The sequence below is a fragment of the Mytilus galloprovincialis genome, chromosome 3 (genome assembly GCF_965363235.1).
Source record: "Mytilus galloprovincialis chromosome 3, xbMytGall1.hap1.1, whole genome shotgun sequence".
Taxonomy (NCBI): domain Eukaryota; kingdom Metazoa; phylum Mollusca; class Bivalvia; order Mytilida; family Mytilidae; genus Mytilus; species Mytilus galloprovincialis.
Window position 1 is genome coordinate 30,789,269 of NC_134840.1, and position 27,480 is coordinate 30,816,748.

At 31.3% G+C, this 27,480-nt stretch overlaps 1 protein-coding gene across 1 annotated transcript; it reads left to right on the forward strand.

The window, feature by feature from the left end:
• Positions 1 to 736: 736 nt before the first annotated feature.
• Positions 737 to 9,791, forward strand: LOC143067685 (mannose-6-phosphate isomerase-like). The gene is made up of 8 exons (XM_076241141.1): positions 737 to 843; positions 2,560 to 2,687; positions 4,444 to 4,644; positions 5,359 to 5,500; positions 6,428 to 6,613; positions 7,753 to 7,926; positions 8,200 to 8,417; positions 9,532 to 9,791. Exons 1-8 carry the CDS (start codon positions 825 to 827, stop codon positions 9,745 to 9,747), a joined length of 1,284 nt encoding a protein of 427 aa, XP_076097256.1. The 5' UTR covers positions 737 to 824; the 3' UTR covers positions 9,748 to 9,791.
• The last annotated feature ends 17,689 nt before the right edge of the window (positions 9,792 to 27,480 follow it).

The following is a 27,480-nucleotide window of genomic DNA, read 5'->3' on the forward strand; positions in this document are numbered from 1 at the left end:
GTAGTCGAAACACTAACGTCAACTATTTCAGATATCATATCATAATATTTGAACCAGAGATATATAAACCAGAGACATATATGTCTCTGTTGAACCAAGGATTTGTATACTATACAAATTGAAATCGTTGGTTGAACATATTTAAACATATACTAGAAATAACTTGTATTTGCTATTAACTATCAATTCTAAGTTTACTATCCACAACAATCACTGTCTCATAAGGGAGCTACCATTTGATTTTTTATGGGGGGGCTAGGATGAAAACTTTTGTCCTGCATTTTTTTTTAGCTGTAATCTCTGTCCTGCCTTTTTATTTTTCACTCTGTTCAGTCCTGCCTTTTTTTTTTTAGTTAATCCTGACTTTTTTTTACCTAAATTGTCGTCCTGACTTTTTTTTTTGTAAGTGTCTCATCCTGCCTTTTTTTTTACTCAAAACTCCTGTCCTGCCTATTTTTTTCAAATTTCATCCTAGCCCCCCCATAAAAATCAAATGGTAGCTCCCTAAATTATATATAGAAAAAAGTTAAACGAGAAAATGAATTGAACTAATTAATCAGTTCAAAAAAATAAATAAAGGATTTCGTGAAAAAATGGGGAGGACAAGAAAAATGTCCTGTCCCTAAGTATCTATGTACTATATTATATATTTCTTACAAACAACAATAAAAATACTTATAGCTATCGCTGTTTTATGGAAGATAAAACTGTGATAAATTCGCGGGAAAATATCAAGAAGTATGTATAAACACAGAGCTATGATAAAGTCAACTAGCATCCGAATAGAGTAATTTTCTCTTCGGATGTTTCATAGCTGAGACACGATGGGAGACACTGAAAGGGGTATTTATAAACGTATTTCTGCAAATGTTTGGTTATATTTGGAATCTATTCGATTTTATGAGATGATTGAGTCGATACGACTACGAAATCGTCAATTTTGAAGATCAAGGACACAACAAGAACAGGATTTTCCTATTTTTATATAAAACTCTGATCGAATACGGAAATCACTAAAAATCCGTGTCCGTGTATACATCATGAAGGGCAAATACTTGTGTTTATGTATACTAGTTGTGCTTAAAAAAAAGCCAGAAATATTATACTAACTTTTTTTTAACTACATGTACAATTGTATATACCTTGATCAGGTTGGGAACAACACCTCAAATGAGGGATAACCCCTCGAAGTAATGACGTTATATGAGCCATAATGAGGGATAAATTACAAGTGATAAAAAATAAAAAAATAAAAACAACTTTTAAGTACAAAAGGGCACATATCTATAATATTATTTGCAGAAACTTTCCCCACAGAACAATATGTCTATCTGGTATTATATTGACAAAACATGTCCATGAATTTTGGGATATTCCTGGACATCAAACATCACATCTTCGCTAGCCAAAGGTTACGATCCACTCTCGTTCTCTTCACCCTTGGCAGATTAAGCCAACATTTGTAAAAACAATGTTGCGCCGTCTATCGGAAGATTAAAGTCACGCCCATTCTGAATACATTATTCTTGACCAATGGTAGCACTTGGACTCTTCAATTTGGAGGTAAAAACACGGTAGCGTCTAGATTCTACACACTTGATAAAGCCGGAAACGAAAATATACGTCAACATTCATGCATTTGTGCATGAAACATACACAGGAACTTCTATTAATTGATTAAAAACATTCAAGTTGTCACTAAATATAGTCGTATGTTTAAAGAATTTAAAGACTTGTTGCACAATAAACACGTGGCAATTGTTTACAAACACTTTCTACATTTACACGTGATCATGTTATAGGCGCTTTTTGATTGGATGCAGCGAGTTCCGACTGCAACCAATAAAAATCCTTACCTTTTGTCTCCGAAATTTTATCTCAATCCGCCAAGGGTGAAGAGAACGAGAGTGGATCGTAACCCTTGGCTAGCGAAGATGCAAACATCATGAACATCTTTATTATTGAAAATAAGAGAACCCTTCTTTCAGAAAAAAATGTTCCAAATATAATGAATTTTCCCTTTTTTAAGTTAAAAAGGCTTAGTTTTTCTTTTTTTTTTTCTACCACAGTATAAAAGCCCCTTGTCTGAGGGTCAATCCCTTCTTTAAGGGATATCCCTCATTTGGGGAGTTGTTTCCAACCTGTTGATATAAACATGAAAAAGCTATATAGGACATGTAGGTAAAATAAATCTGAGATAGGGGTCTGTGACTTTTATGTATTATGTGGATTATTTGTGGGATACCAATTTTCTTGGATTTCTTTGGGATTGTTGGGTATAGGCAAACAGGGAATTTTAATGTTCAATGAATACAAATTATTTTTTGGCTGGTATGCAGACCTTGGCAAAACCACAAAATCAAATATCCATGAAATTGCAAGTTTTTCTTATTCCACGAAAACTGGTACCCATAGAAATAAACGAATTTGCAGTAAACAATTTATTTGGTAGTTTGAATGTCTTGTTCATCATGTTCATATTTACAACTTGGAATGCTTTATTCCTGTAATATAACTTTATAAATGTATTAATATACATGTATTGAACTTTTTTTCCAGTTTTTGAAATAAGATGTTCTGTACAGAATTATGCATGGGGAAAACATGGATCTTCAAGTGCTGTAGCACAACTTGCTGCATCAGCTGATAAAAATTTGAAAATAGATGAAAATAAACCATATGCTGAGGTAAACTATATAGTTTATTGACATACACATGTAGTTATTATACCAGCACTTATTGAGTGGGTGGGATGCTGTATTTTACTGGATTATTCTTTTGTTCCTCTGTCCATTCATACTTCTCAGTATGTAACTTCCATTGATGCAATGTACAACATGTATTCCAAAATAGACTGAAGATGGTTTCAAAATTTGGACTACTCTGCCCTTTACAAATAGTCATAATGATTAAGAGTAGTAGTCAAACTTTGTTGCATAAAAATTATAAATTTAGAACCCAATATCTCCAGAATTTTATTTTAATAGTAATGGACAAAGTATACTTAGTAATTAAAAAATAATTCAAATAAGAGGTTAAAATTGTGAAACTGACATACATGTATTCCCTAATTTGTATGAGGCAGAGTTCATAGTTCATCCAGTTATTATCTATCCATGCATCTTGGCAATACCTCCAAACTTATAAAGTAACAAGACATGACAGACAAAGCTGATCACTCAATCTGTACAAACGTGTTTAGAGGAGAACATGATTCTGTCAGTCATTTTTGTTTGATCAGGAACTGTCTTAATTTTAAAACCCTGAAAAAATTTTTTTTTTAACCAACATAGTTGAATTCAGATGTATTGATTTAATGCAGTTACTGTCTATAGATTTATAACTAATTTGTTCTTGTCCTGAATAATAAGGCTGAATTGCAAAAGGAGTAGGTCGGGTAAGGGCCGATTTTGGCCCCTAATTTCAGCTTCAGCTGATGAAAGATTTTGAACACTTTTTAAACACTTAAGTGTCTACTTAAGTAGATTCAATTAATTGATGTGAAAGATTTGAACGGATTAAGTCATTAAAGACGCTCATATTCAAGCTTAAATATTATAAATCTATCAAATATGCCATAATATATCACTTTTCAGGTGCTTTTTTGTCAAAAATGAAAGTGGCTGCATCTGTGTTCATCCTCAATCTTTATATATATGTTATGTATTATCATCAAATACAACTTACATCTAAATATTAAGAATGAACACAAATGCGGCCACATCCATTTAAGACAAAAACCGTCTAAAGATTAACTCAAATGCTAAAATTATGAAGATTTCATTAATTTAACATGACTTAATGATGCTAGTTCCTGATACATATGCAGTGTATTATCAAAAACAGCCGATATGTATGTAACAGAAGTATTCTACTATCCAATAAATAACTAAAAGTTTACATTATTTCAATTTAGTAAAACTGTTATATTTTGGGGTCAAAAAGGGGTCTTACTGAACCTACTCCTTTATCACTGGAATCAACAATCAATCATGATAAAAAATCCATGTCTGAATTTTTCATTCTTAAAGAACTTTGGGCTGGTGTGTCGCCATACAAATTCCACTGCCTCATTTAGAAAATCAAACGAATAAACAAACAAGTTCCATTGCCTCATTTAATAAATCGGAAAAAAAAAGAAAAAAAAAAGAAAGAAAAACAACACACACTCAAGATTTAAAGACTGTAAATGATGTTTTTCAACAATTCATAACATACATATTATTCTCAATACATACCAATGAATTATACAAAGTTTGTGCGTGGTACAGCTTAGCAACATGCATGGCATGATAAACACTTGATAAATAAAGATATTTAAAACATATATCTTTTTCATTTTCTTTTGAAGAAAGTAAATTTTGTCATAGTCATGGGGGTTTGTTATAATTTTACATAACATATTATATTGTTAATAAAATGCAATAACTTAATTCTTGACAGTTATGGATGGGAACCCATTCTAATGGACCTTCAGAAATATACAAAGATGGTCAGTGTAAAGGAAAGTTAAAAGATTGGATAAAACAGAATGTAGATTGTTTGGGTTCACAGGTTAGGGAGTATTTTAATGGCCGCCTTCCATTCTTATTCAAGGTGTTGTCTGTCAATAACTCCTTGTCGATACAGGCTCATCCAAATAAGGTAAGCTGACCTTTATTTTAATGATAAATACTAATTTTATAAAATTATCCCACAGCCTCTTATTATTTTTGTGACAACAAAATAAAAGCACTTTAAGTCAAAGACACTTCTGCTAATTCAGTAGTTCATTAGGTTATATATTTATTTATTGAAAAATTGAACAATTTAAAGGTTTCAGTAAACATATAGTGAAAAAAAAGATGTATGTGTGTGTGTGTATCCATTCTTCTGTATCACTCTTTCTGCAACATAGTGGTCCAAATTGGTTCATTCAGAAAACTTATCTGGTATAATAATATTGTTAATATATACCGGTACAAGTTCATTCTGTATTTTTATTTTGTTTAATTGATGTTGTAAATCCACATAGGTTCAAGCAAAAGAGGTATCTCTTATAATGATTTGGTTAATCAATTCGGGTTCATTTAGAAAAGTTTGAACAATAATTTTGTTAATCCATACAGGTTCATTCTGAAAAGTTAACTTGTATAATAATTTTTGTTAATTCACACAGGTTCATTCTGAAAAGTTATCTTGTATAATAATTTTTGTTAATCCACACAGGTTCATTCTGAAAAGTTATCTTGTATAATAATTTTTGTCAATCCACACAGGTTCATTCTGAAAAGTTACCTTGTATAATAATTTTTGTTAATCCACACAGGTTCATTCTGAAAAGTTATCTTGTATAATAATTTTTGTTAATCCACACAGGTTCATTCTGAAAAGCTACACAAAGAGAGACCAGACATCTACAAGGATCCAAATCATAAACCAGAAATGGCTATTGCTCTAACTCCATTTAAAGCAATGTGTGGATTCAGACCAATTCAAGAAGTGGCAGACTTTTTAACAAGTGAGCATGCATCAATTGAAGATTTTAGGGTCATATCCTTCAGAGGAAATATTTTTATGCTTTCAGTTAGACATCTTTGATAAACATGATAAATAACAGTGCATCAAATTAACAAATGTTATATGTTGAACTAAAAGGATTGAAATTGAAATGGAATGTTATTGACTTCAAAATATTGGTCAAGTCTGATTTTCAGCATTGCATTACTTTACAATTGCAATTTTCAGATCAAGATAAATTATTATTGTATAGCAATATAATATTTCCAACAGAAAGTAACCAAAAGTTAGCGTGCAATAAATTCTAATATTGCACTAGTGCAATAAATCCTCAAAATTCATGACGTCATCAACGACAAAATCTTAGTTTAAACCAGTTAGTACTTTTAAATATTATATTACTATACAATAAAAGGGTTATTGCATGAATATTGGGGAATATTGTCCCTCGTAGAACATATATTGCACTCGCAAGCTCGTGCAATATAAAATTCTACTCGGGACAATATTCCCCAATATTCATGCAATAACCCTATATTGCTGATATCTCTTTAACATAAGGTGGTACAGAAATATTATGCTTTCAATAATGGTTATCTGGATATGACTTTCAATTTCTAGTAAACTATCTAAATATTGTATATCTATTTGTGTCCATATCTATCATGTCTATAGAAAAAAAACATTTAAGTAAGACGTGAAAACCCAAAGTTAACCTTTTGAAAGTGCTGCACAAACATAGGAGAGTTCTGGCCAACACACCAACATCATACTTAAATTTGCAATTGGGTAATTTAATATGCAACACTTAAAGCTTGGTGTAAGTAAGTAAGTATTCAGACAGTACAGTATTCGTGAAGTTGTATTTATTGAACTGTCCTTTTACAGTCATGACAATTGCTATAATAACAGTAACATATATTTGTAGAAATAGAACCATTTAGAACAGTAGTTGGTAGTAAGAATGCCATTAAGTTAATTACAGCAAGTAAAACCAATGACATGCCACTACACAGAGAAGCTATGAAATACTGCTTTACAGGACTGATGCAACAAGAAACAGATATTGTAAAGAGGGAATTAAAGAAGTTATTTATGCTTGTTGAACAATTCAGTAAGATCTTCTTTAGCATGTTATTGATTAAAAACATACTTTAGTTAAGATTACCAAGAGGATGTGTGATCTTTTCTTACTGCATAGACTTGAAAGAGTAATAATTTGTTTGATATTGGCATCTAATATGGGGCCGTTTTTCTGATACAACATTTTTCTATGGCAACATAGTATTCAACAATGAACACATAGATGTGAGAAGATGTGGTATGTGTGCCAATTTGTTAAGGATGTCTATTTAGTATGTTTTTTTTTCAAATAAAGTATGAATAAATGTAACTTAGACTATCAAAGATCTTCCATCAGGACATAACTCCCCAAAACATGAAAAAACAAATAAGATATCAGTTTTCTTGTAAGTTTGAATGACTGACGTCTAGTCAGGCAATATGAATTGTGCCTGTCCAAAATAGAATTTACCTGGCAGATATGTATATCACATAGAATGGCAATACTTGTCTGACTAAACCTAAATTTGTCTTTCATGTCCTGCAGTTGAGGCATATATGGGAACCTTTGAGATATAATGAAGACAAACACTAACACTGTTCTTTACTTGGGACAAGCACATGAATTTGAAGCAGGGTTGCACTGTTTTGGGGTTAAAAGATTGTGTTCATACAACCAGAACCCTAATGTGGTTGGTTTAGTAATGATCAATTCCAAGATTTTATCTTTATTTTTGATGTACACAAAACATAGTGCATTTAGTATAGCATTCTATACATTCAAGAAATTTAACAATCAAATATATGCTCAAATATTCAAATAACAAAATTATGTGAATAACCTTACTAGTCTAGGAAATTACATAAATTATGCATGGCCCATGAATTTGTTCTAAAATCATCAATGTCTTACGGTAGTAAAAGTAATATAAAAAGGAGAGTTATCTTCCTTTATATATAATTGTAGTTGAATCTACTAATATCATTATATTGCCTTCCAATGCCTAATGTAATGCAATGTTTAATTTTTAGTTTCCTTTACAAAATGAATGAAATCTATACCCTTCAGTTCTCACAAGCACTTTGAATTTTAGATTTCAACCCTCCCTCTTTTGAAGGAAGGGAAATTGTCCTTCTCTTTTCAATTTTAATGAGAAATATGAGTGAGAAATTCAATTGATTCTTTTGTAGACACAGAAGGTAAGGATGTCAGCATTTTGATACCAGATATGTTACAGAAACTGAATAAAGAATTTCCTGGAGATGTTGGTATTTTTGCTATTTACTTCCTCAACATTATAACTCTGAAGCCAGGAGAAGCCATCTTTCTTGAGGCTGACTATCCTCATGCTTATTTATCAGGAGGTAAGGAAAGACAACTGTGTATAACATTTACTGATTGTTTTTAACTTTTAATTTAAATTTGTCATAAGTGGTACATGTACAAAGTCAATCAGCACACCTTGCCTTCTGTCATGAATGTAGAAACATTGTATCACACACTACACAGTAGTAGAATACACACAAAATCAACCTGTCAATCTAAGCTTTCTCTATTACATTGGTGATGTTTGGTTATTATTTAAAGCTTGCTAACTAAAGGTTCTTCTTTTAAGAATTATTTTATTTTATTTTCAGATTGTATGGAATGTATGGCATGTTCTGATAATGTAGTGAGAGCAGGACTTACACCAAAGTTTAGAGATGTTCATACACTGTGTGAAATGTTAGATTATACTGGCCGTCAAATATCCAGAACAAAACTAAAACCATCTAAAGTAGATAATTCTCAATCAGGAATAGAGGAAATCCACTTTACACCACCTATATATGATTTTGCAGTCAATGTTATAGAGGTTAATATAAATTCCTGTTATCTGGAAGTATATTAAAATAATTTAATTTTGGATGTAACACGTCTTCTGATTGGCTGACGTTATTTTGTTATGAGCCCATAGACATAATTTAGTCATGTGACCGTGACGTCATCAACGTTTTTTCATGATTTTCTACGGTTTAAAATGGAATTGAGAATTAAATTATAAGAAATGACTGTAATATTTTTTCTGTCTATTCGAAATAACATAAAAAATGTGGTGCACACTGTTAAATAACCCGCTACTTGCGTTATTCAGTGTGCACCACATTTTTTCTGTTATGTCTTCATAGACAGAAAAAATATTACAGTCATTCCTTAAAAAGAGTTAAATATGTATCAATGAAAATAAGAATCATACCAGTTTAAATTCTACTTAACAAAGTTTTTTTCTTTAGTCCTTTTGATATCCTTTCATAGAACATTATTTCTTTTTTAAATGATTACATGGCTAGTTATGGTCAAGACAAATGATTGATGTTGTCCATCACAAAGGTATTAACAGACTGAAGGAAAAAATGTCCTTGGTTGGGATTCTTTGATTCAATCATTGTTCCTGTCTGTTGTATTTTTTTGGTAAGTTGTATTGACATAATATATGCCATTGGTTTACTGATTTGAATTGTAGGTGTTGCCCATTGTTGAAGAACTATTATTGCTTATATCCATGTCATTTTGACTAGTTGGATAGTTATTTCATTAGCAATCATACTTCATCTCCTTATCTTAATATATACAAAATGAACAAATGTTGTTTTCAAAATCATTTCTTTTACAGGGAGGCAAAAATGGTTTCCACATTGAAAAAGGATTTATTTCATGCATGGTCAATTATTCTAAATTATAATCATCACTTATTACTATATTCAACTATGATGGTGATCCAACTGAGAACTTTTGAATGCCTTGAAAGATATATTACCAATGCTTGATATTATTGTTGACCACCACCAGAAGTTTGATGAAAATTAGGTTGAAGTGTCTGGTCTTTTTTTAGAATGTCAGTAAACTGTATATAAATATGAGTACAGGCTGGTATCATTTGGGAGCTTTGCTCTTCTTTAGTCTTCATTATTCTAATTTTGTTATTGCAGGTATCAAGTGGATGTACTAAAGCAACCCTGCGACCTTTAGACAGTGCTAGTATTGTAATAGTACAGAGTGGTGAAGGCATTGCCACTAATTCTACATTAAGCTCACCTCTTGGTGTCCGGGCAGGATCTACCCTGTTTATATCTGCTAATGAGACAGTAAATCTAGATATACACTCACAAGGAATGTTGATATTCAGAGCGTTAGCTGGTCTTTAACCAAAATCTCAGGGTTTTTAACAATAAAGGGCTTTATATGATTATTTTGGGCTTATTTTTTGTTAGTTTTGATAAATGCATAGGTGTCAGCTTTCCAGATTCAGTGGCCTGACTGGGAGTCTTTCAATATTTTTTTAAGAATTTAAAAAAAATATTTCTTAGAAGTATAATCTCTTGAGGTGAAAGTCTAATCTCTCTTAAAATTTGTCTTGTAAAATGACAAATTGTTTATTAATGATTGTAGACTATATGATTTACAGCGCCCAAGCTACCAGACATGTTGTTTTACATGTAGCTTAGGTGTTAGTGACTTAAATCATGTTCCTTGAGAAATTTAGATAAAACACATTGATTACTGTATTAAACTTCAAAAGATTTGATCAGATATGGAAAACAATATGACAAAGTTTCTATTAAAAATCTCACCCTGTTCCCCATTTCAAAATATGGAAAGTTGACACTTGATTTGTAGCCATTCTGTTTTGTTACAAACTGTACTTCAGTCTTATATATCTACATAATGGGATTGATTGAATTGTTATTTTATGTGCTGTTATGTCCAAGCCCCTACAATTAAATTATTCATGCTGGAGCCAATTTCATTCTGGAGTGAACTGCATTTTCATGGTATTTTAAAAATATTGAATTCGTAAACTTAGAACCATTGATTATCTTGTCAGTATTTTGCCCAGGTTTTCAATTGATTGGTTAATTTCACTCCTTGAATTTTTTTTTTTTTGAAACAGGTTGGGAGAAATCTTTGAAATGAGATACATGTAAAATACATGATTGGGGAACAATATTCCAAATAGGATATATATTTATTGTGTACAATTTCTTTATTTTCATTTTGGGGACAATATTATAATGCATATTATTTAGATCAGTGCCTGGGCTTTATGGTTAAAACTTTTTACAGATTTATTCAATTGAAAACCTTTGTTTTAGATTTGGTTTAACATCCCAATTGGGTGATTTTTTACAATCATGTAGATGTTAGTATATTAAATATTTATATTTGATCAACAAAAAAATATCACTTTGACAAATGATTACAATTTTTTGTTTAAAGTTTAACTTGATCATGTTTTGCACCTCAGAAGCTTCCTGGATTTATATAAACAGACAATCAATTCAAAAACATATGTCTCATTGGCACTCACACCACATCTTCAGATATCTAGCCTGTTGCTCCATGATCTACACACAATTTGGTAATTTTAACACAAAATGAACATTTTTTAAAATGCAAAATTTTGCCTGGGCAGAACACTGCCATATGTATAAATACATGTCCTATTAACAACAATTTGAAATGTTTGTATGAATTGTTTGGACATTTAAAGGATTGTATAATGTATTTTCCTATTTTATTTGCCATTTTTGTCAGGTTGTCCATTTTTCATTCGTTCAATATCTTGTGATTTGAACTTGTTTATATTATAGATTGCCACATCCATGTAACTAAGTAATATTGGCAGCTTTAATGCATGTTATATATATTTTTAAAATCTTTATGAAGAAAACTTGATGTTTTATTTTCTGCGATTAAATCTTGAATTTTGAGTTTATGTGAGATATGTTTGGAAAACAATTGTTATTCTTTATCAGCATAATTAATTGAGTGATTTTTATTTTCTTTTTGTCATAAAATTAAAATATATTCATGTTTGTACATGTATACTATAAGAGTATTGCAAAAGCTTTAAAATATAAAAATATTTGTATACAGTTAAAATATTAATTTGGTACATCTTCCAGAAAATTTCTGTGGTGATCTTTGTTATGGTTTACATATTATCTACTTCTTACAGCAAGGGTATTACAAAAATTTCATGTGAAATTGAGTTTAGGCCTCATATGTAAGCTGTTCCTACAGTCAGTGAGCTGATATTTGGTTTATAGTTGTATAATGAGTTGTTTCAAAGTCTGTCACTTAGTAAAATGAAGTTTGAAATTTTTCAAATTGATAACAATCATTATCAGTAAGTCAGCTAACCTTTTGTAAGGCTCAGTTCTTTTGAAAAGACTTTTCATTGAAAATAAACCAGTAATTGACATTTTCCCCGTTTAGTGATTCTAAATCTTTCTTTTTAAATAATAAAGATAACAACTCATGGAATGTTAGAACTTTATAATACTATGGAATCAATAGTTTTATTCATATGATACATTTAGTTGTGTAAATCCCAATTTAAATTATCTTCACGCATGGTATATAGCTGTTATAGATGTAATGAAAATCTGTATAAAGAAAATGTAAGTGCAGTTTGTTTTACTAATACAATCAGTGCCATAATCATATTTAATTGATCTACTGTAAATTTATACATTTTTGCATGATTTTTATTATCGCAAAAAATGTGACATGGTTATAGTCGCAATAATTTAAACTCACATTTTGAAATTTTTTCTATATCGCAAAAAATTAAAATTTAAGTCCAAAATGACAGAATCGCAATAATAAATGCATGCAATATTTTCTTAATTTACAGTATTATTGATGTTACAATTATAGATGAATTGCTCAGAACAGTATTGAGGAATAATTCAAACTGAGCAAGCTACATTAAAATTTATAATAAAATTGAGAAAGGAAATGGGGAATGTGTCAAAGCCATAACATCCCGACCATAGAGCAGACAACATCTGAAGGCCACCAATGGGTCTTCAATGTAGCGAGAAACTCCCGCACCTGGAGGCGTCCTTTAGCTGGCCCCTTAAAAATATGTATACTAGTTCAGTGATAATGGACATCTGAATTATACACAAGAAACTAAAATTAAAAATTATACAAAACTAACAAAGGCCAGAGACTCCTGACTTGGGACAGGCGCAAAATTGTGGCGGGGTTAAGCATGTTTATGAGATCTCAACCCTCCCCTATACCTCCAGCCAATGTAGAAAAGTAAACGCATAACAATACGCACATAAAAATTCAGTTCAAGAGAAGTCGGAGTCCAATGTCAAGAGATGTAACAAAAGAAAATAAACAAAATGACAATAATACATAAATAACAACAGACTACTTACTATGTTTATTCCTGATTTTTATAAAAGAATTTACTTCTTTTTGTTATTTTTTTTTGTAAGGAAACTTTATTTTGTAATTTCTTCTGTTTGCAAACATTTATTGCTCAAACTATTAAATTACAATGTACTATAAAACCTATGGATAAACATATTAAAATTGATGCAGATTAAGTACATTTTGTCTTTCAAAGGATATTTAATAGCGCCATAATTAGAAAAATAATGTCAACCACCTTACAATGGAAGGCTAAATATGAATAGAATTATGCAAACACAGCTTCAAATATTTGTACCAGTGATTGCGATCACTTTAATAGTTGTAACCATGAAAATGTTAAATTTTGTCCTTATAAAACTATGTACTACTCTATAAGAGAATTTAATATTTGCTGGGCAGACACTTTTTGTGTGATGAAATTTAGAATTTTTATGATACTAACTGAAAATGGATTTTTTTGTTGCATATTACTCTACTTTTGTATCAAGGAATAGATTTGATATTTGATCTTGAACTTTATAACTATGATTTGTACCATGAGAACACTTTAGAAATGTGCTTCACCGATTAAAGAATTGATTTTTTCCTGCAACTCTTGGTTTCCTCAACAGTGATGTTTTATAATATTCGAGCAAATTTCGGTTCTGTATGACAACTTTTTGTTTTCTGATATTTTGAATGAAGAGTAGGGATATGCTTAGCATTATAATGTGTGTACTTGTTTGGTTTTTTTTCCTGAACTGATCCAAAGTTGTAATGTGAGTTTACTCATCGATTACCATCTTTTATCTGTAGGTTTTAAAATGAACTTTATTAAAGATCATCTCTTTTCAGTCTTTAGGAAATTGAAATTAAGTGAAATAAGTGTTTTCTCCACTTGGGTCAGTTTTGGAATGTAGATTTTGAAAGTAACATTCTGGCCTGTGATGAATTAAATCACAACCTTACTTTACTGCATTGTCAGAAAAATGAAAAATGGCATTTTTTTTTGGTTTCAGCAATCCTTACAGATATATTGCGCTGCTTATTTGTTATCAGAAATATAATTTGTAATCATGCTTATTTGTTATCAGAAATATAATTTGTAATCACAGTCCAGCTGACATACCTTTGAATTAATTATTCCCTATGACTTTAATAGACACCCATTTTTGTGAAATTTACAGTTTTCTACCTTGCTCTGCTTTTGTCTGTTTTTGGAAAGATTAGAACTTGTTCTAAATCTTTACTTAGGCACCGGCTTCCCTAACAACAGGACAGGTTAGCTACTGTTACTAAATGTATTCACACTGAAATATAGTTCCCTATGGTTCTGATGTATGTGCACATAATACACATATAAACTGAAAAAAACTGGGTACATTATTGGAGCAGTTCATTCAAGAATGTATGTCATTAAGGTGTGTTGATGTGCAGGCTTTTTAAAAATCATTTTGATTAGGTAACTGGGTATTGATTCAACTAGTATGATTGACAACTGACATCATCATTAAACAATCAGAGACAAGGTGGACCTTTAATTGTTGCATACCATGAAGAATGAAACATTATTGCTGTTATATTTCTTATGTTATATGTTGCACATTTGTAAAGAAAGGCAATGCAATTTCCCATAAGAACTCCTTTTACGGCTAAAAATTTTACACAAAAGAAAATATCTATGGATTTTATATATCTCCACAAAAGAGGCAAGGTTTGTGAAACTGTATTTACAAAGTGAAACATAAATCTGTGTTGCCTTATATCTTCAAACTTAATACATAGATATAAAATAACATCAGAAACAGTAAGCAAGACAAGACCTACAAATTAGTGAACATGGTCAAAATTGTATCCTTATTGCTCATTGATGGCGAATTTTTGTGTTTTCTATTAACTTGAAAACTTTTATATCAAAAATGTTAAGCAAGACAAAGTCTGCAAATAAGTTAGTATAGCTAAAATCACTCTACGACTCCTTATTGGAGTTATTAATCCAATAATGAAGATTTTATTTTACGAGATCAACGACATGCAAGTATGACAATAAAAAGTTGACAATTTTCCTGTAACAAGAGGGAGTGAACATATAAAAGTGACAATTAATACAATTAAGTACAGAAAGACTTACACTAGCTGGAACAGAATGCAGAATCCAAACAGACCAACACAGAAATAAAAGATAGATCAAGAAAACCTAAAAAAACATTGTCATAATAGTTTGTTGAAGAATGGACATATATGGAAACCAAAGTTAAAGCCAAACTTCATTTATCAACTGCTGCTGTGACCTCCAATTGGGCCTAGTGATCTCAAAATCAGTTGAGACCATCATCTAGTGTGTCTATTCCTAGGAAAATGCCTGTACCAAGTCAGGAGTATGACAGTTTTTATCCATTCGTGTGAAATGTTTGAGCATTTGATTTTGCCAGATAATAAGGAACTTTCCTTAATTTCCCTCGGACTTGCTGAGATATCATTACATTTATTCTATGCATGGGACTTTTCCATTAAAAGTTCGATAAGGATATTATGCATAGCTCAAAAGATTTTACTCAGAACCTAAGAAGTTGACATTTTAACAACTGGACAACAATCATTATTTTAAGTCTGTAATCTTTCTCTACTCAGCTATAAAATATACGTTTTCTTCTAGGCATATTGTTAAAAGTGAAAACAACACTGTACTTCATGCATCCAAAACACTTTTCTAGACATTTCTTCATCAGGAACACTCCAAACCGAATGATTAAAATAAAAATCAAAACAGTTGGAAGAGATAAATGACCAATAAACTCAGAATTGATACCAATTTAAAGTTTGTACGCCAGATTTTACAACATATAAGGTGAAGGCTTTGAAGTGAGCTTAACTTCTATCTATTTATCAGATAAATTTAAAGTTACTCTTTTGTTTTGTTGATAAAACAAGATAAAAATTCGAAAAGAGGTACATAGAACCATTTTTAAAGTTTATTTTTAAGAGCAGTTATATTACTTAGGAATTCGGTTGAAAATGAACATAAAAAAGGTCTCACTGAGACTTTTAGACAACGGTAAGATCATTGTTATTTTGGTTTTTCGTTTTCTTGTTGTTGCTGTTAATATACTGATTTATGTCATTGTTGGATACCTATCCTATGTTTTTTCTATCCTCTTAAATGTGCAGTGTTTACTCTTCAGTATCTCATTGGATTATATCCTAGTTTTCCGATTAAACTGTTATGTCAAGTTCTGTTATCAAGTCGTTTATACTATGCAATTTGCAAAAAAAGCGATAATACCTGAAATGTGTTTGCTTGACAACAACATAAATATCTTGGAGATTAAACATTTGTGTTTAGAAACGCTTTTGAGGTAAATGCAACTTTGAATTTCATTGATCCTTTCTTTATTTATAGATATAGTTGTATCAACGACTACACAGCCTGAATCCATTCGATAAGAGTGTTTTCGTCTTCATTTACCTAGAATAATCATGAACCGAATCCATTAGTCATAAATTTGTATTTCAAATTTATGAATTTAGACTCATGATGTTTCACATTTTTTTGTTAGCTTATTTCGCAGAAAAGTTTGTTGACAATGCAAAGGTTATCTGTAATTAAGTTGTAGGCCAATCTGCTGAAGGTTGAGTCGTCGGTATGAAGATTATTCATTAAATGTTTGAAGTTCAAACTTAAGTCGCAATATGTATAAGTGATAATTGGAACAGTTTGTCTTTAAAGTTTATCATCAGATGCTAACTATGATGTCTAAACAATAATGCAAAAAGAACCGAAAATGTTCCTAGAAGAAAGATACAAGTTACAACTATAACTGGTAAAAGTATTCCAAAGCCTCTTCTTTGAACGTGGATGTTTGTTATAGTATTATTCACATGGGGTTTGTCTTCCTCGAACGTTTGACCGGTTTCCGGATGATTGTATATGACAGTTCTCTTTGGGTGCTCAAATGTTGATTTGTCAATTTTTGGTCTCGCTTTCCGAGCATGTCTTATAGATAGTGTCAGGACCAGTTCTGTGTCTGTGTCATATAAATGTTTAATTCCAGATGGTCTGTGGGTTTTGAATTTTAATTTGTTAAGATCTGGTCTTTTAAGTTCCTTTCTGGTTAATCTTACAGACTGAAAAATAAAGTCAACTTGAGTAAGGCATGTATGTTGTAAGATAAAAGTTTCCTGAACATTTTTTTAAATTTTTGTCGAGCCTGCAACTTTTGTTGCAGAAAGTTCGACATAGGGATAGTGATCCGGCGGCGGCGGCGGCTACGGCGGCGGCGGCGGTGTTAGCTAACTTCTTAAAAGCTTTATATTTTAGAAGGTGGAAGACCTGAATGCTTCATACTTTGTATATAGATGCCTCATGTTACGAAGTTTCCGTCAGTCACATGTCCAATGTCCTTGACCTCATTCTCATGGTTCAGTGACCACTTGAAAAAAAAGTTCAGATTTTTTGTAATGTTGAATTCTCTCTTATAAGTAATAGGATAACTATATTTGATATGTGCGTACCTTGAAATGTCCTCATGTCTGTCAGATAGTTTTCACTTGACCTCGACCTCATTTCATGGATCAGTGAACAAGGTTAAGTTTTGGTGGTCAAGTCCATATCTAACATACTACAAGCAATAGGGCTAGTATATTCGGTGTATGGAAGGACTGTAAGGTATACATGTCCAACTGGCAGGTGTCATCTGACCTTGACCTGATTTTCTTGGTTCAGTGGTTATAGTTAAATTTTTGTGTTTTGGTCTGTTTTTCTCATACTATATGCAATAGGTTTACTATATTTGTTGTATGGAATGATTGTAAGGTGTACCTATCTAGCGGGCAGATGTCATGTGACCTTGACCTCATTTTCATGGTTCAGTGGTCAAAGTTAAGTTTTTGAGTTTTGGTCTTTTTATCTAATACTATATGCCATAGGTCATCTATATTTGGTGTATGGAAATATTTTATTATCTTTATGTCAGTCGCGCAGGTTTTATTTGACCGTGACCTTATTTTCACGATTCATTGCATAGTGTTAAGTTTTTGTGTTTTGGTCTATTTTTCTTAAACTATAAGTAATAGGTCAACTATATATGTTGTATAGAAGCATTGTTAACTGTACATGTCTGCCTGGCATGGTTCATCTGACCTTGACCTCATTTTCAAGGTTCATTGGTCTTTGTTTAGTTATCTTGGTTAATGTTAAGTTTATGTGACAGTTGTGTTAAAGCTTTGCTTTATACTTAGGACTATCAACATAATATCAATGATTAGCATAGAAGGCGAGACATTTCAGTGTGTGCACTCTTGTTGAAATTATTTCTATTATATAAACCAATGAAATATACTGTATTTGGAATTGCATTTTGCCATCGAAAATATAGTGCTACATAGTTTTGTCTCGTCTTGACGGATTCAAAAAGCGAGACATATGTATGCTGTTTCCGGCGTCGGCGACGGCAACGGCATCAACAATGTTTTAGTTTGTGATTAAGGAGTAGTGTTTGGTGAACGGCAAGTGGTAGGTCAATCATATTTGGTATGCAGTTGTATAAGCATTAGCACATCTCATTTCCATGGAGATTATTTGCCCCTGACTCCTCAGTCATGGTCTATTGACTTCGAAACTTTTGCTTATTTTACATGTATAAGTTTGTGATTATGTCAGTTTATGGGGAACCACAAGTGGTAGGTCAATAATTTTTGGTATGCAGTTGTATAAGCATTTGACATATCTCATTTCCATGGAGATAATTTAGCTCCGCCCCCTTAGTCATGGTCTATTGACTTTGAAAATTTTTCAAAGTTATCATGTATTAGTTTGTAATTAGGTCAGTTCAAGGGGAACCATTAGTGGTAGGCCAATTTTAATTTGTATTCAGTTGTATAAGCTTTGGCACATCTCATTTCCATGGAGAATATTTGGCCTTGCTCCTCAGTCACAGTTTAATGACTTTGAAACTTAACTTAGTTTATTAGGTTGTGATTAGATCAGTTTAAGATGAACTGCTTATGTTAAGTCAATGATATTTGGTATGCAAATTTATTGTCATTTGCAAGTATTGTTTTCATGGAGATAACTAGTATAAAGCCCCAACCCCTCTTTATGATTCATTGACTTTGGAACTTTTACATAGTTTACAAGTTAATGTTTGTATTTAGATTTGGGAACGACTTATAATAAGTCAATGGTATTTGGTATGCAGTTGTATTAGCATAATGGTACGTTTCATTTACATGGAAATTGTTTAGCCATATAACTCAGTCATGGTTCATTGACTTTGAATATTTGCATAACTTGTTTAAGATGTTAGAGTATTGCTTTTTGGATTTCAACATTTGCATAATCAAAATTACGAAAAGGCGAGACATATCTCTGTGATAACAGTTTATTATTCTTGCATTCTTGCAGATAATAGTACAAAAGAATAAATTGCATGAACAAATAGATATGAATATTATGAAAAAAAAAACCTGTCAAACGATATTTTTAAAATGAAGTTATTGCCATTTTAATTTCTGTTTTATTGATATATAAAAACAGGTCATTCAACTATATTTATTTCTATATATATCATTCAAGAGTATATTTCATACAAAGAATCCAAGCATCACTTGCAAAACTATAAGATTTCGAACCAATTCACGTGATTATTTTCTAAAAAAAAAATTATTGATGTGTGTTTCATAAATCGAGATATGGTAGGTCGAATTCTGAAACAATGATCACATAAAATCAACAGATGCAAAACCCACCAAAGAGTGTAAAAATATAAATGTACAAAAGTAAAAAAGAAATATCCTTTACAAATTTGACTTTAAAATCTACAGTTACTTAAACATGTTGTTATTAGTTCGGCTTTTATCTGCTTTTTGGTCAGGTTGTTGTCCCTTTGACATATTCCCCATTTTCATTCTCAATTTTATTTACCTTTGATTTTCTGTTATGTTCCACTAACAAGTCTTTATATTTATCTGTTGTTACATCTTTCATTATTTCCGAGGACGACGATTTCAAACAACAACGACAATAACTTGGATCGCTGATATGGTTTCCTGACATTCCTTTTATAAATTCTTCCCAAGAAGTGTCAGCTGGAGAATTCATAGTACGGTGTATATTTAGGGTTTGGTCAATTCATGAGATTACATCATTCAATATAAAGGATTGACACGTTTCTAAATATACCAGTAAGTAATAAATTATGTTAAGTGACTGCCAAAACATGTGTTTTTGTCTATATGGTGTCCAGAACGATATGTATAATATATAACCGAAATTGTTATTCTTGAATATCTATTGTTTGTCTTTATTTCAGGTAAATTCTTAATCCATAGAAATGTGTTATTGAAAAAAAATGAGAATCATATTTTATTTTTAATTAAACTAAATTTAATGTCTTTTGAAATGTTCCAAATTAACATATCAAAGATACCAGGATTGACATTTTGTATTGGCGCCCGACGCGCGTTTTGTCTACAAGAGACTCGAATCAAAAGAGTTAAAAAGGCCAAATAAAGTACGAAGTTAAAGAGCATTGAGGACAAAAAAATACTAAAGTTTAGCCAAATACACATAAGGTAATCTATTCCCGGGGTAGAAAAGCCTTTGCATTTAAAAAATTCAAAGTTTTGTAAATAATAAATTTATAATTATGACCATACCAATGATAATTCATGTCAACATAGAAGTGCTGCCAACTGGTCTGGTGTCACCTTCGGGTAAATTTGTAGATGGTTATGAACATGATAATATTTTTAAATGTAAAAAAAATTTGTGTGCATATAGAGTTGACAGGAAAGACTACGTAAAACGGTTCATTTCATTATCGCCCTTAAAATTGTAATTATAGTCTGATTTAGTTTATTGCAAAGTTTTCATCGCTGACCATAGAGGTACTATAAGAAAAGTGAAAAGTAATCCGTCTGACATTATAAAGTGAAAGGTCAGTATTTCTATATCAATCTGAAGGAAGTCTTTGCCCAAGGGTATAATCGCCCATTAGTCAGCACTTCGGTGTTGACATGAATATCAATTATATGACAATTTTTATAAATTTTCTGTTAACAAAAGAGTGAATCATTCGACATACTGAGGATTTCCTTATCCCAGGCATAGATTACCGTAGCCGTATGTGGCTCGTCTTTTTGGAATTTTGAATCATCAATGCTCTTCAACTTTGTACTTGTTTGGCTTCCTAACTATATGTCGTGCGTATCAAATTATAAGCCTGGTATTTTTGAAAATTATGAAAATAGACATGTGCCTCTGCAGTATGTCAAGCTTTGACATTTTTTTGTCTGATTCATCTATGTAAGCTAGTATTGATTGGAACATATCATTATAGATTCCCGGAAAAAATCCCACTTTACATAGGTTCTACAGTAAACTATTAATCTAGATATGCATTTTGTAATTTTAACAAGATATACGTATAAAAAAGAAGACTATTTTTATTCCGCCATATCTTAATGCGCTTATCCAATGTGCAATTGTTCGTGGTATCATAGTATTTTGTCCTTTAAAGTACTGTGTTTTTTATTGCAATTTTATCTAGTCTTGCTAATTTACTCACAACCTATCTTATTGTAGACTCGCATCACTTTAAGCACTATCTTTTAAGCAACTTACAAGAAGAAACAAGAATTTTCTACTAGTTTAAACAGAATTTCCTAAAGTGATTTTTTTTACAAATAGTGATAAAAACCTAATTCCTAGTTAAATAAGTACATTTAAAAAAGACAAAATAACACTTACAAACGGTGATCCTGACGTTTATCGAGGAAGATTTCCGCATTTTCCTAATGGAAATAACTAAATATAATGAAATTACATTTAAAATAATCTGAAGCCATATACCAAAGAATTGATAAAAATATAAATGTTCGAGGATTAGAACTCCGTGATTATTTTTGAAATAATACAAGAAAATAAAACTGAATCAGCCATTGATTGAATAAAAATATATCATGAAATCAAAATGAAATTCATTGAACAATAGGAGGATTACTTCAAGGAGTGTATACTATAATTCTCTTTAAGTAATATACTTGTCGACGTCAATGAGTGCCCGTAAGCTCAGAGACAATATCTCTCTAAAATACACAATTCTTAATCCTAGGTTATGATAGCAATACGTGGCTACATCACGCTACGCCACACTTCATTCCATATACATAGTACAACAAAAAATAAATGAAATAAAAATTATTTATGAACTTTTAATTAAAATTTATCCAGGATAACCAAATGGATGAATGGTATAATTATGAAAGGAAGTGTAAGGTGAACGTAAATGAGACATCAACTGAAATGTACACAAAAAAGGTCAACATACAGTCTTTAAAAGGTCAACATACAGTCTTTAAAAGATTAAAACAAAAAAACCGACCAACAAGGTAAATCTCTAAAAGGTGAGTCAATAAAAACATATCAAAGATAAGACTGTATCAACAAACGGAACGAATAAATAACAACTGTCATATTCAAATCACTTGCATGTACAAGATGCCCAGCTCTTTAATGCTAATTGTAATTACTTGTTGAAAGGGAAGTTTGTAAAGGACACAACCACTTAAAAGAAAGACATATTGTCTTCAAAAACAGCGTCTTTTCAATATGTCAAGCTCTAATTAGATCCGAATTTAGAAAATTTGTACATGAATTGACCAAATAAAAATTCTTACTCAAGAAACCATTAAATAAGTTACAAATAAAAACACCTATTGACATGGTTCTTGAAATTGGACCTGATCATGTTAAGGGATAGAACTTGTTATTGTCATATTCTACCTCTGCATTCAGTATATAAAAAGCGCTTTGTTTAAAATAAAAGGATCTAAAAATTTAGAGTCGTTCCAAATTTGACTATGCTCTGGGTAGTAAACCTTAGTATTTCGAGCGTTTTTCATTTTACAGCTTATCGGTGAAGCCAATTATAAGATTTTTTGGGACGTTTAGACTTGTTCCATCGCCATTTGCTGACGTACAGATGTGGTTAAGTGCTAAAATTAATCCCCAGATAACCAGCAATGTGAACAAAACGTCAATTACAATTGACCAGTTGTTGTTAACATACATCAAAGATAGCAGGTTTATAATTAATTACGCAATATCATATTTCGTCTATCCGAGATTCATCAAAGGTACTTTAGTTAAAAAAAAGTTAACAGGTTGTTCCAAACCTGAATATGCCTGGGGAAGACAACGTAGTGTTTCGGAAGATTTTTATGATTGTTTTTACATTTAATTTACAGAGAATGACCGAATCATTTATTTTTGATGACTACTAGCCTGGTCATACTCTCGGGGACGAACCTTCGAGAAACGTGACATCTACTTAATTGTTTAAAAATTCTTTAAAAATACTAAGTTTAAAATACACTGCACCAAATGTTCATTTCTTACACACTGTAGTTCTGAACTAGCCAAACAATTGCTAGATCTTCAGCAAAGTTGAAGATAATTCAGAACCAAAAAGGGGGTTCCAAATATGGCAAGTAGTAAACATTAATTTTATTTAAAACAAAACTTAAAGGTTGATATAATCTTAAGACATTGGTGCAGGATAGTCACGCGTAGTTATATGTTACAAACCTGACATATTTTACTTAAATGTATATTTTCACATTAGTTTTGGATACAATAATTACGAGACAACCCTTTAAAACAGACATTTTACACAAATTTCAAACATCATACAAAATATATTTGACAACGCTTTTGTTAATATCTTAATATTGACATCAAGTTTTAGAGATGAGTCTTTTTTATTCGTGTTTGCAGTATTTCATACCCTGCTAGCAGGTAAAAGCTCAAACGCAAACATGTAAAACAAAATTCAAAAAGGAACATAATAATAAACTAAGTTCTATGGGTAGATTGATAATGTTTTTTTTATTCCTTTTTAGAATTCAAAAGACAAAATAAAAAAACTCGCTTGTCCTACCTTCTCATTATGAAGTGTGGTTTTCAATATCAACAATTTTTTTGAATGGTTATAAAGGCAATGTTTATACAGCCATAAGTTTGCTTTGTCTCCTTAATGGGTCTGCTGGAAAGAGAAAATAATTGTCCATTCGAGGTCTCATAAGCCATTATGTGCTTGAAAAAAAAAAATTCAATTCGTATCCTAACTTTAAATCGGTATATGAAGATGTGCTTAGGATTGTCACAGGACTGATGTCATGTGTTTCAATCTAATTTCTATTAGTTTTAAATTAGGGCAACAGTAGTTAACCGATTTTAAAATTAATAAGGAAGACACAAATGAAAGTTACAAACAGGAACCCATGGAATTGCATAATCTCCAAAAAAAGAGCAAGACCTGTTTTGTCGACAGGGTTATCGTCTCGTTCTATGCATCCATCACTTATAATGCAAAGTCAGATCAGAACATTTAAACAATAAACTTTGATTGATTTTAATGTAAAACTTCATTAAAAACATGTTGATCTTTCAAACATCATGTTGTCGTGTTGAAACTAAAATTCGATTTACCTATGAAAGAAAAAAAAAATAAAAAAAATAGTAAACTCCGTGGAAATTTCATAACGGAATGTCCCTAATCAAATGGCAAAATCAAAAGCGCAAACACATAAAACAAATGGATAACAGCTGTCATATTCCTGACTTGATGAAACTTAAAAACAGGACAATATTTTATGAAGTGAATTCTTTTCTTCTCACATCAGTTCTTCATTTTTATAGTGTCTTTTAGTTTTCCAAATCGTATATCTTCCCCGTCTTGAGTGGCAGCATTTGTAATCACGCTTTTAAACACTAAAAGATATTTCTGACCTTGACTATCTAGCTGGACATTTTAACCATTTGTAACACATTTTCTTCATAGAGTGAAGAAACATATATTTTAAAATAATAGAACTTCACGAGCAGCTTTGTGACTTCGATATTCAGACCTAGTACTGTTCAGAACCGTCAAACGTATGTAAGGCGAAAATAAAATTCGAAATTAACATGCAGATATATTAGCCGTCGTGTCAGATTAAAAGATGTTTTGCTTCTCTTCATGTTCTGAAAATTCTAGAAGATGTTGTTTTGTTTCCCTATTCTGTGTAGATTCTAAAGGATTTTTGGTATATTTCATTATCCTCTGTAGACTTGAGAAGATCTTTGTTATGTTTTTTTTACCCTCTCTATATTTTAGAGATTTTTGTTATGTTCATTTATCTTATTTGGATTTAAGGTGGTACCAAACACCTGGACTAAAATTAATTTGGCTTTTTATATTTTCATTAACTTTTGACAAATATTTACTTTGACCCTTTGAAAAAATTCAAAATAAAAAAAAAAGTTTTATCGGAAAACTTGCATTGGATATATAGCAATTTGCCAAACGCTTAGTAGAATATAACAGGTCTTTGATATATTTTTTCATGCATGAATGAATATGTAGGTCTCAGAACCGCGATGGTACTCTGAACCGCGATGGTCACGCTGAAGTGCGATGGTCTACGCTGAAGTGCGTTGGCTTACACGCTGAAGTGCAATGGTAACATTGTGACGCTAACATGTTGTTTGAAACGCTGAAGTGCATTGGTGGGTACGCTGAAGTGCGATGGTCTAATTTTAACGTTGTTTATACAAGCTAAAAAAAGAGGTACGAAAGATACCAAAGGGACAGTCAAACTCATAAGTCGAAAACAAACTGACAACGCCATTGCTATAAATGAAAAAGACAAACAGACAAACATTAGTACACATGACACAACATAGACAACTAAAGAATAAGCAACACGAATCCCTACAAAAACTAGGGGTGATCTCAGATGCCCCGGAAGGGTAAGCAGATCCTGCTCCACATGTGGCATCCGTCGTGTTGCTTATGTGATAAAAAATGTGACGGTCTAAAGTTGGAATCCTATTTAATGTGGAGGTGTAGTGGTTAGCGTGCTAGCTTCATATATTAGCTGCTTCTCCACCAATGACCAAGTTGGGACCACTCGGATTTTTTTTGCCTATCCCGCTGCAGAAGATTATTACTGTAAGCACAATACTGAGAATGGTTTTCTTTCAAAGCAGGATTCATCTCAAGTCGCTGAATATTAAAAACACAATTATTGCTACTTGATATAACAAAAAAAAATTGCTTATAATTACTTCTATCTTATTATTAAGTTGTCAGCACAAAATAATGTGAAGGATACTTAAAAACATCAAAATAAATAATAAGATCAAGACATTTTACTTGTTGTACCAAACTTTTCCGGCATACAATTTGTACTTCCGAACACTGGCTAGCTCATCTGAAGACCAAGATCATCTTATCTTTTAGCCGCCTTGTTCCCATTGATTTACATATTTTGGTAACCTCTACACCCAAACGGTCCTCTAAAATCTAAAGTATTGAAGATAATGTTTGTTATGTTTCGTAATGCCCGGTAAATTTTAAATTATCGTTTTAATCCTAATTAGAGATTCTAGTGTATCTTTGAGATATTTCATTGAGCTCTGTATATTCTAGTGTATCTTTGTTGTATTATGCTCTGTAGATTCTAAAGGATCTCTTTTGTATTTTTTCATCCTTAGTAGATGCTAGTGTATTTTTGATATATTATACTAAGCTCTGTATCTTTATTTTATATCAGTATGCTCTGTATATTCTAAAGGATCGTTTTTCTATTACTTTATATTCAGTAGATGCTAGTGTATTTTTGATATATATTACATTAAGTTCTTTGGATTCTAGTGAATCTTTATTTTATATTAGTATGCTCTGTATATTCTAAAGGATCTTTTTTGTAGATCTATCCTCATTATATGCTAGTGTACTTTTTATGTATTGCATTAAGCTCTGCATATTCTAGTTACTCTTTGTTTAATATCATTATGCTCTGTAGATTCTAAAGGATCTTGTTTTTGTATTTCTGCATCCTCGGTAAATGCTAGTGTATTTTTGATATATCACACTAAGCTCATTAGATTCTAGTGTATCTTTGTTTAATATCATTATGCTCTGTATATTATTAAGGATCGTTTTTGTTTTTCTTCATCCTAAGTAGATTGTTATGTATTTATGAAAATTTACATTCAGCTCCATAGATTCTAGAGTATCTATGTTTTATATAAGTGTTCTCTCTAAATTTCTTTTGATCTCTTAAATATTAATTCATCCTCTGAGTCAGTAGATTCTAACGGTTATGTTTTATATTTCGACCGTGTCTATAGATTCTAAATAATCCTTGTTAAAACTTCATGCTTTGTAGAGAATCTTTAGTATATTCTTTCAGGCTCTGTAGATTCTAAATGATCTTGGTTAAATTTGCATATGCTTTATAGGTTCTTAAAAGTAAAATCACAAAAATACCGAACTTCAACAAAAATACAAAAAGGAAAGGCCCTAATCAAATGGCAAAATCAAAAGCTCAAACACATCAAACGAATAGATAATTCTAGTTATATTCATATATGCTTTGTAGATTCTTTGTTATATTCCTTTATGCATCGTAGATTTTAGAGATTATGCATGTTTTCCTCCCGGCTCTAGATTTTAGAGGTCTTTTGTTATATTTCGACATGCTGTGTAGATTCTAAAGGAGTTTTATTTGTATTATTTTATTCGTAGTTGTTTTTAGGGAGGGCTTTTGTTTTATTTCTGCCGGCTCTTGATTTTAGAGGTTTTTTGGTATATTTCGACACGCTCTGTAGATTCTAAAGGATTTTCGTTTGATTACTTCATGCGTAGAAGGTTTTAGGGAGGGTTTTTGTTATA

Bases quoted from the DNA above. Each gene is read 5' to 3' on its own strand.
- LOC143067685 (XM_076241141.1), top strand. The intron at 5,501-6,427 runs GTGAGCATGCAT...ATATATTTGTAG, and splicing joins AGTGGCAGACTTTTTAACAA to AAATAGAACCATTTAGAACA. The intron at 7,927-8,199 runs GTAAGGAAAGAC...TTTTATTTTCAG, and splicing joins TCATGCTTATTTATCAGGAG to ATTGTATGGAATGTATGGCA.